Here is a 10,290-nt window from a genome sequence, read left to right on the forward strand (position 1 = left end):
ATTTACAATTGGGATTCCATCATTTTTTAAAATTGAAATATTAAGCTCCTTTCTAAACTTCGAAATAAACCGATTTCAAAGATACTTTGGAAAACTGAGAAAATGAAGAGGTCATGATTTAGGCCAAAGTTGTTTCGTAATGAGGAGGGTATATAAGGCTCCCTCCCCCGCCACGACCCTACTAGAGTGAAGTCAAGCAACATGAGAGCTTTCATTGCCGTCGTGTGCCTTGTTGCCGCAGTGTCCGCACGCTCATTACAGGTATATACTACAGACTGATTTTATCATATTATCTATAGATAAAGTTCCTATATATTGTTTTTAAAATTGACAATCTAAATTTATTCAAAAAAAAAAAAAAAAAAAAAAAAAAGAAAAAAGAAAAATGCCCAAGTTTTGATTTCGGTAAGATGACATACCGTTTTCTTTGCAATTTTGCAATTCGTTTTTGAATGCATTCAGTTGATTTTACTGAAAAGGTTAAAATACTTTTCTGGGGGTTGTATTTAAAATATTTACAAAATCCACATCATATCAGCATTTAATTCTTTTCATTTTGAAAAAGCTTTTAATGAAGAAATTTTACAGTATAGGATCCTCTTTAAAAGCAATATTTAATTTTTTTGTATTTGTTAACATTTATTTTTGAAATAGTGCTGTTTAAATGACACAAAATCATTATTGTTTCAGAAACGTGACGGACCTGACCATTGGACGGCAACATGGATGGCCAGCGAGGAGGGTAGGTGGATCAATATTTTTCATAATAAATTTCCTTATTATTTATCTGATAATTTTAGAGAAAATTCTACAAGAAGAACTAGGACAATAAAATTCAGGAAGTTTATCATATTTACTTCTTTAATATATATACTGGATATTTAGCGGGTGTAAAAATATTTGTTCAAAAATATATAAAATTTCGCGCATACTTTTTGTGGTGGAACATTTGACATTGTACAGAGAGGAAATTCTCTTTTAGATTTTCAGATAACGAAAACGATTTGATATATTGAAATACACAAAAAAAAAACCTTATGAAAGTTATATTGCTTATAGAACAGACACATCATAATTTTTAAAGATTTTTTTATATTCAGTATGATTAATGGTGCAGCTGTGCAAATTTTTGTTGTTGCAACAAAATGCTGAAATAATTCCCAAAATAACAACCAAAGAAAGCATTGTGGCATCGCACTTTGAAAAAAAATACTCACTTTGACAAAAAAATATAAATAAATATTTTAAAATAGGGATAAAATTAACGCAACTGATAATTTTTTTTCAAAGCGCGTTAAATTTTGTACGAAATTATCGCTCTTTGAAAAAAAATAGAAAATTATAAAGACAAAAAAAAGTATTAGGAAGTCCACGATATACTGATTTTGAGTTTTCAAACTGAAAGTCCATTTATGTTCATTGTCAAAAAAATTATCAATTTGCTAAACTGGTGTCAGAGCATACGGTATGTCACAATCTCATTAATCTTTCTGTAAAACAAAATCTTGGACATTTTTCAAAGTGCGTTAACTTTTGATCCCAAATTTTACACATTTATTTAAAAAAAAAATGCAAAGTACGTTAAAACAAAGCATTTTTTTTTTGTTTAATATAAATCGAAGCATACAGAATTTACTCCTTAGAGTTAAAATTTCAATCACAAAAATAACATAATCATCGCAATAATTCTTTATACAATTCTTATACATTTTAGAAAAAAAAAACAACAAAGCACACAGAATCACTGCTATACATACGTACTTTATTCACTTTCCTTTAATCAGGTGATAAATAAATTTTCTCAAGATTTGGGGATGTTATGTAAGCGGTATTTACTATAGTTGCAACGAAGCAAATTCAGAGCGTGATCCTTAGATCAAATGAAATAATTGTCACAGTCTACACATGATTGAAAGCTCAGGAAACAATAAAGTAAAAACTTCAACCATTGTTTACTTATTTACTTTAAAATATCGAATGAAAAAAACCTTTGATACCTTGGTGTTAGACTTCCTTGACGGAGGCATATTAATGCCTGTGAATGGTCATGTACACTGCTGAGTAAATAAGGGTCCGTTACTTAACCTTTCACAGAAGCGCTGCTTTATAAGCTATACACAGATATCTAGGATAATGATATCGCATGTTCATGATAGAAAACAATCAGTTGGACAAGTAATTGTCATCATTTTAATCTAATGGAACGTAAGACATTGTTATATTCAAAAGTAATTTAACAATCCGGAAGACAAGCCCCTATGGACGAGATCACCCGTTGGTTTCAACGATGATTTCGCTTACTTTCATTAGATATAAATTTCAAGATAAATACCATACTTTATATAATGAATACAATAACTAAAAGATAAGCTATAGTAAAAATGACAGAAAACCTTAATATGAAATGAAGCAAAATGAAAATAAAGAACAAAGATTTGATGAAAATAAAATCAAGCACAGAAAATGTTAATATCATCTTCAATACAATTAAAGTTATAATTTTTTAAAAATTATTATCTCTTACAACAACAACAACAACAACAGAAATACGGTTATACCCAAGTAAATTGAAGGAAGGAAGGGCAGAAATTTTCACAATATGAGTGAATATGTATTTCTTTAAAATACGCATTTATCTGTATTTACAGACGTAAAGAATGCCAAAGAAGGGGAAGTTAAAGAGATTAAAGGAAAGTTACTCGCTGACGTCAAAGAATTTGACGGTGCTTTGGAAAGATTATTGAGTGGAAGTGAGTATTCATATCTCTCTCTGTCTCTCTCTCTCTCTCTCTCTCTGCATGTTTGTATGTAAGTCGTCTTTCATACATTTTTTGTCTTTTATCCATAGAGGGAAATAAGGAAGATGAGAAAAAAGCAGCTGATGCCCTTGAGGGATCGGTCATGCTGACCCTTATAGATGCTGAAGAAGGTACTCACTTTATCTGGATATGGATTCTGTCACAATTATCCCACTTTTAAATTCGATGAATTCAGTCTGCTGTCTAGAATATACAATTAAAATCAATACTTAATATTAATGCTGTTTAATGACCTTGATCGGGTTTTTCTTTCAAAGATGCTATTGAACCAATGGATCTTGATGTCCCAGATGAATGCTCCAGAGGTAAGGGAAGCCTATTTTAGCTGAAGTTCTTTTATTTATTTTTAATTTATCTATTGCATCACAGAAAGGGATGTTAAGAGAGATCTGCAGTATAAGTTTTTTGATTTTTGCCTGCAGATACTGTTGCCGGCTTGGGAGGATGTGAAGATCAGTTTGTTCGTATAGGGCAGTGTCTGAGAGGCGCCGCTAAAGCCGTCCGTGACGCACTGACATCAGATAAAAGCGGTAAGTTTTGTCATTGTATTTAAGGAATGTTTTGTCATTTTATATATTAATTTTATTTAAACCGCGAAGCGGTTTATAAAAAAGCGTAAACTGTTCCAACCCAGTTTATACCGTATAAAATGGGTAGCTATTAAATTCATTGCTTATAATTTAATTTTCATTCATTTGACGTTTAACTAAGAAAAAAGATGATTGTTCTAACAAAATGACTTCAATGTGTACAAATTTGAATGTAACTTCAGGCGGATTGATACGTTTTTGATGTAAGTCATTGTGACGTAGGCAACCCATTTTATACAATATAAAGTAATTTTTTTATCCAATCAAATACAGCGTTACAATCAGAATTAAATTATTTTTATGTACAGAAAACATTGGAAGAAAAGAAGAATTTATTTGTCATAAATTTATGTGAATGGCATTATTTGCTTTCTAATTTCAGATGTAGAACAGGTTTCCTTCGTCAAGGGAGTCATCGTTTTAATAGCAAGTGGAGCCGAGGATATTGGCAAACTCGCCAGTAAGTTTATTTTTTCACGAAACAAGTAAGAAAATTATAAACTGAGTACAGATTTGAAAAAAAACTTCGCTTTTGTTCTTAAGTTACAATTTATTTAGCAATTATTCGTATTGAGATACATGCATCATTAGTATTACAAATCTGAAATTCTCTCCACGTCATATTCATGTTCAATTTCTCATGTTTGATAGAGGCTTTTTTAATTCGACAGTAATAATATCAAACGCTTTTTCATTACAGAATCCTGTGGATATGCAGTAAGTACAACTTTCCTTCTTCGAAGAAAAATAATTAATAAATAAAATTAAAAAAATAATAATATACCTTTGGTTATCAGTGTGAATGTGTGCATGTCTTTTTCACTGGTAAAGCTTTGATATTCTAGCAAATGAATTACGTCACCCGTTTTTTTTATTTGATAACTAAGTTTATGCGAATGTGTTCATGAAAGTACATGTATCATAAATTATAATGTTTTCCCCTTACAAGCATTATTATTGTTGCAGAAGAGAGAATTTGAGGACTGGGCAAAAGCCGGTTTGGTCAGTGAAGATGGTAAGTCTTGCCATACTTTAAATTAAGTGTTTCTCACAAAGTCATGTTTTATAAAAAAAAAACTGAGCGACAAAGGAATTGAAAATATCTTTTTGGATATCATAAGATAAGAGGTCTGATGTATTTTATCGTGTAACTTCTAAATGTTTATCTGTTTTATATTATAGATTTAAAAGATGTTGATCCCGCTGAAGTTGAGGAAGTTGGAAAGAACTTGAGGAAAGATATGGATGTTATTGGACAGGATCTGGATCAGCTTTTGAAAGAAGGTAAGTTAATAGCATATTAACTTCTTTTTTCCATTGTCATGTGTATTCAAGTCTACCATTAGTTACAGAGCAGTTCGTTTTCAAGATTCATCACTGAAAAAATATAACGTGGAGTTAGTCCCATTGAAGAGATTAAAGATGTATAAACTGGATGCAGCTTATTTCATAAAAAGAAATACTAGACAATTTACTTTGTATGTAGGACTTGTAATATATGATAATTCATTTTGTCTGTAGGAGTTGAGATATATGATAATTCATTTTGTATATAGGAGTTGAGGTATAGTTCATTTTGTCTGTAGGAGTTGAGATATAAGATAATTCATTTTGTATGTAGGAGTTGAGATATATGATAATTCATTTTGTATGTAGGAGTTGAGATATAAGATAATTCATTTTGTCTGTAGGAGTTGAGATATAATTCATTTTGTCTGTAGGAGTTGAGATATAAGATAATTCATTTTGTATGTAGGAGTTGAGATATAAGATAATTCATTTTGTATGTAGGGGTTGAGATATAAGATAATTCATTTTGTATGTAGGAGTTGAGATATATGATAATTCATTTTGTATGTAGGAGTTGAGATATAAGATAATTCATTTTGTCTGTAGGAGTTGAGATATAGTTCATTTTGTCTGTAGGAGTTGAAGTATAAGATAATTCATTTTGCCTGTAGGAGTTGAGAGCGAAGCTGCCGAGAGAGTTGAGGAACATCTTGAAAGCGCTGTTGCCCTCGCTATGCTGCACGAAGAACAGGGTAAAATTTTACTAATCCGTTCGATGTAAAATTATAATGGAAGTACAGGTTTCTTTTGTTGATATTTTTTTGATATTGATATCACTACAACTATATTGTGATGAATATTTTATCATTTTCTTCTCTTTTTGGTTATACAGGCGCAGGCTCTATCAAACCAGCTAAAATTGACATTCCAAAAGGCTGCAGAAAAGGTTATTTGAATTACATCATTTCAATAGAATAGTATCCTTTTTTCATACTAGTAGTTGTTATATAAATCAATAGAAAGTCTCAATTTACATGCATTTCAAGATTAGAAATAAGTTGTTTGTAAATATAATTAGTACTAAAAGATTGTGAGATTTAACATACCGTCTTTGTCACGTTTCAGAGGATTTTGGAAGCGACTGCAAGGAAAATTTTGAGAGAGTTGTCCGATGCTTGAAAGGTGCTGTTGACGGAATGAAGGCCGCCTTTGACAGTGAAGCTCCCGGTAAAGATGTAGTATCCATTAATTCTCCATTAATTCTCTACATCGGCGTGGGAACCGGGGGGGGGGGGGCTAGGGGGGCTTAGCCCCCCACTTTTTTTGCAAAGATAGATATAATATAGGCATTGAAAATCGGGGTTTATCTTTTTTTGTTGGTTTAGCCCCCACCACCACCACACACTTTCAAGTAACCCCCCTTTCGATTTGCTTCCGACGCCTATGCCCTAAGTGTTGAGAAATCTCAGTAGAATCTTAAAATATTAACTTAAATTTATCTCTGTCAGTAAACAAGATCAATCTATCAAAACTAATACTAACTGTAACAGAACCCGTTAGAGACATTACCCAAACTTTTATAATAACACATTCCATTTATTGACGTATACTTTTCGTTTTCCAAAGTATTTCGTCGAAAAACAACACTGATCCAACCATTTGAGTCTTTAGCAATTGTGCACAGCATGTCCATTTTTCCTCATATTATTCTAGTATTCATTTAATTCTTCGCACACTCACACATGTGTGTGCAAAAATGATCTTCGTTCTTTACATCTTCACAACATACCGGAGAAGCATTTTGAAAAAAGAAAGTAAAAATGATGTGTTCCAAACTTTGTTATACCAGAAGAACAAAATGATTATTATTTCAATGTTAAAAAATATGAAATTGTTTCATTGCCTTTTCTTCCTTTATTATGTAGTTGCCCGCAAAATCGCCAAGGTGAAGGGAATTGTGGGATTGGTAGCTAAAGCCACAGGGCCCATTAAGGCACTTGCCAGTAAGTAACAATAACATGACTGGTTTAATAATATTCAATGTTGCATTTGAATTCATAATTTGTAAAACTAGTATCGATTTCCAAAATTAGATTTAAGCATTTTATTTTCAAAATATATATCTTCATTACAGAGGATTGTGGACATGAAGTAAGTATAAATTTATTAATCCTATGAAACAAATATTCTTAGATGCTATTTACCAATGTAGCTTTAAATCTTTCCTGATATTTCCTTTTTTATGTCAGTAGAAAACAATTGCTACATTTGTAATGTTTTATAGACCATTTAAAAAGATAAATAGAAATTTTCCCAAGTATTTCAAGGGTTCTAAACTGAAAACACATGAGTACACTAAATATGATGTACTTTTGTACACTTGTACCATAGTAGCTCTAAATGGTTTATGGAATGTATTCAAATTATTGTATATCTTACACAAAAAAAATCTTCTTATAGAAGAAGAGAGAATTTGAGGACTGGGCTAAAGCTGGTTTGGCCAGTGGAGATGGTAGGTTGAATATTTTTGTCAGCAATGAGTAATACAACAGCTATATAAAAGATTCCTTTTAGAGAGATTATTTTTACAATGTATTACAATAAGATTTTGAATTGAGATCTACAGAGTCTATAGTTACATTGTCATTACAGATTTGAAAAATGCCGATCCCGCGGAAATAGAGAAAGTTGGAAAGAACTTGAGGAAAGACATGGATGAAATTGAAAAGGATTTGGATGGACTTTTAAAGGAAGGTTAGAAGAGATTTCGTATATGTATATTTGCAGCTGAAAAAAAAATCTAAATAAAAAATACGGGAATTCTCACTATAGAAATGTACTGCTCTTGAATTATTCAGGAATCGATGGACCAGCTGCCGAGAAGGTAGAACAGCACCTTGAAGGAGCAGTTGCCCTCGCTGAACTTCACGAGAAACAGGGTAATGTGTTTTAATTACACAATCTTTACTTTCAAACTTTCTATTAAATGTCTTTTAACTTTTATTTCTACTATTTGCAGCAGTGTTTCTCACAATACACAAGGAGTTATAGAATTAACTTTTTCATGATATTCACTTTTTTTTTTATATCAGTGTCTTTTTAAACGTTCTATATCATTACAGGAGCCAAATCTATTCCCCCAGCAAAAATCGAAATTCCAAAAGGCTGCAGAAAAGGTGATTTATAGTTCTTGTACTTATAGTTCTGAAGTTTTATAAATAATAAAAAGAAATGCATCACCTATTACAGTAGAAAATTAGATATCTTCTGTGTCAGGTTCAGTCAGTACTGGAACCATTTTTTCAAACATATCTTTATTAATACAACAACATAATCTATAAGATATTTAATTATCATTTAAAATGTTCACATTTCTTCATTTTTTTTTATAAAGAGGATTTTGGTATGGACTGTGAAGAAAATTTCAAGAGAGTTGTTGGTTGCTTGAAGAAGGCTGTTCAAGGAATGAAGGAAACCATGGACAGTGATGCTCCAGGTAAACAACAACAGAGAGTGGTATCTTTATTCCGAGGCACCTTTTTATTATCCCCTGTTTCAGTGGTATCTTTATTCTGAGCCACCTTTTTATTATCCCCTGTTTCAGTGTGTAAAGAAAACATAACCGAAATCTGGTATTAATAGAATTAAAATCATATTCTTTTTTTCACTGTCCTTATAGAGGTTCAAAAAGTTGCCAAAGTGAAAGGAATTGTTGGACTCGTAGCCAAGGCAACCGGTCCCATCAAAAAGTTGCACGGTAAGATACAAAAACGTAATGGTCGATTCTATGACATGTGTTAATGTTATTCATGTAAGTTACAGTGTTTTTCATGTTCATCTAGTATTTGACAAAACAAAATTAAAATTAATGTTTAGGTTGTTTTAAAAAAAGGTCATACTAAATATATGTCCGTGTTCTATGTAACCTTGTTATATAAGATCAAAAATACCTGTCTAATCGACAAGAAGTGTTTAATTAATGTTTGGATTATATTGTATTTCCAGATGCTTGTACACAGAAGAGATCTCTCGCCCGATTCTTTAATTAACCCTACTGCCAAGTTTTACTGATACTCGACGGGTATTTGTCCATGGACTGATGAAATGAATTTTTTAATGTATTATTTTGTTTAATAAATATTTTTGCATAGTATAAACTCTTTGAAGATCTTTTTTAAAAACATGTTTTGGGAGAACCTTTTGTATCTAGTATTGCAATGTAAAGCTTTTTTTAGTTTTTGTTTGTTGTTTACCGTCCTTCTCAAGAAATTTTCATCCATTTAGAGACGCCATCACTTGCAGGTGGAGAGCTGCATATTTTGACGTATGCTCGGCACTGAGGGCCATTGAGCAGTGAATATGTGGTTTACAAATTTTATCCTCCATACCTCCACCCCCTATTGTTGTTGTTGTAGAAAATATAGTTTTCTTTGTATAAGGTGTGGGATATTTTTTGGGCCCCACCTTCCTCCTGAAATTGTAAAATACAATTGGCTACTGCTCTATATACACACAAACCCTCTTTATTATTTAACTGTAAAAAATACATGTATCAGTTTCAGTATAAGAGCCTTTTGTAAAATAAGATGACCAAACTGGCTTTATAAGGGAAAGATTCGTAGGTGAAAATATTAGACTGGGTATGATTTAATGCATTACACAGAACAAAAACAGATTCCAGGTTTATTAATGCTAATTGACTTTGAAAAAGCTTTTATAAGAAGTGTATATCAAACATTACTTTTTTTTTTGGAGAATCCATTAAGAATTGGAATCAAAAAAAAAATTTCAAAGGCAAAGTTTTTCATCACTCGAAATAATAAAGATGGAATTTTAACTGATGGGGAGGAATATAAACTTTCACAATATGCCGATGATACTTCAATTATATCTGATGGATCACCAGTCTATGGATGGTATATTGAGAGAGTGTAACAAAAAAAAAAAAATTTTCAAGAAGTTTTTCATCACTCGAGATGGAAGTTAGACTGGAATAATTCTACTTTTGATCTTCTTGGTGTAACATTTTCTATTAATTTAAACTAGAGGTACTGTGAGCGATGAGCTCACTAAATGATACCCCCGCCTCCATATAGTTATAATGACAAAGTCCATGTTTTGCTGTGGCCGGGAAACCCAAAATATGTGTCGGGTCAAAAAGTAAAATAGGAGGTGCACAATGGCAATATGTAATAAAGATTCTGTGAAAGTTTCATCAAATTTCATTCAGTGGTATTAGAGGAGTTGCGGACAAGAGATGGGTACCCCAAAGCGTAACAGACGGACGGACGGACGACGGACAAAATGTGATCAGAAAAGCTCACTTGAGCCTTCGGCTCAGGTGAGCTAAAAACTGACTGGTGGTTTTCGTACTAATTGTTAGGCCATTGTTTACACACCTAATTGTCCAGTGATTTTTTCGTCTTTCTATCGTACATGAAAAGGAGCCCATAGCAGGTGTGACCGGTCGGCAGGAGAAGCTCACTCCTCCATCGAACCTGATCCCACCTCTGATGTTTTGGAGGCCCGTGTTTGCCCGTGTTTGCTCTGCTCCTATTTTGTAATGTTTAATGGACTTTTGAGCTTGAATA

The 10,290-nt window shown here is 32.1% G+C and overlaps 1 protein-coding gene across 1 annotated transcript; it reads left to right on the forward strand.

The window, feature by feature from the left end:
- Positions 1-201: 201 nt before the first annotated feature.
- LOC134239369 (uncharacterized) lies at positions 202-8,856 on the forward strand. Its single transcript, XM_062721548.1, has 22 exons — positions 202-261; positions 655-742; positions 2,649-2,750; positions 2,849-2,929; positions 3,077-3,124; positions 3,242-3,349; positions 3,792-3,869; positions 4,110-4,126; positions 4,376-4,424; positions 4,592-4,693; positions 5,371-5,451; positions 5,592-5,645; positions 5,825-5,926; positions 6,625-6,702; positions 6,834-6,850; positions 7,160-7,211; positions 7,352-7,453; positions 7,558-7,638; positions 7,822-7,875; positions 8,094-8,195; positions 8,379-8,456; positions 8,705-8,856. Exons 1-22 carry the CDS (start codon positions 202-204, stop codon positions 8,746-8,748), a joined length of 1,578 nt encoding a protein of 525 aa, XP_062577532.1. The 3' UTR covers positions 8,749-8,856.
- Positions 8,857-10,290: the final 1,434 nt, after the last annotated feature.

This window comes from Saccostrea cucullata, unplaced genomic scaffold (genome assembly GCF_032062105.1).
Source record: "Saccostrea cucullata isolate Sc308-1 unplaced genomic scaffold, CSIRO_AGI_Scuc_v1 ctg135, whole genome shotgun sequence".
In the NCBI taxonomy this organism is placed as follows: domain Eukaryota; kingdom Metazoa; phylum Mollusca; class Bivalvia; order Ostreida; family Ostreidae; genus Saccostrea; species Saccostrea cuccullata.

Bases quoted from the DNA above. Each gene is read 5' to 3' on its own strand.
- LOC134239369 (XM_062721548.1), top strand. From the start codon at position 202: ATGAGAGCTTTCATTGCCGTCGTGTGCCTTGTTGCCGCAGTGTCCGCA. The intron at 262-654 runs GTATATACTACA...TTTTTGAAATAG, and splicing joins TGTCCGCACGCTCATTACAG to TGCTGTTTAAATGACACAAA. The intron at 5,927-6,624 runs GTAAAGATGTAG...TTTATTATGTAG, and splicing joins CTTTGACAGTGAAGCTCCCG to TTGCCCGCAAAATCGCCAAG.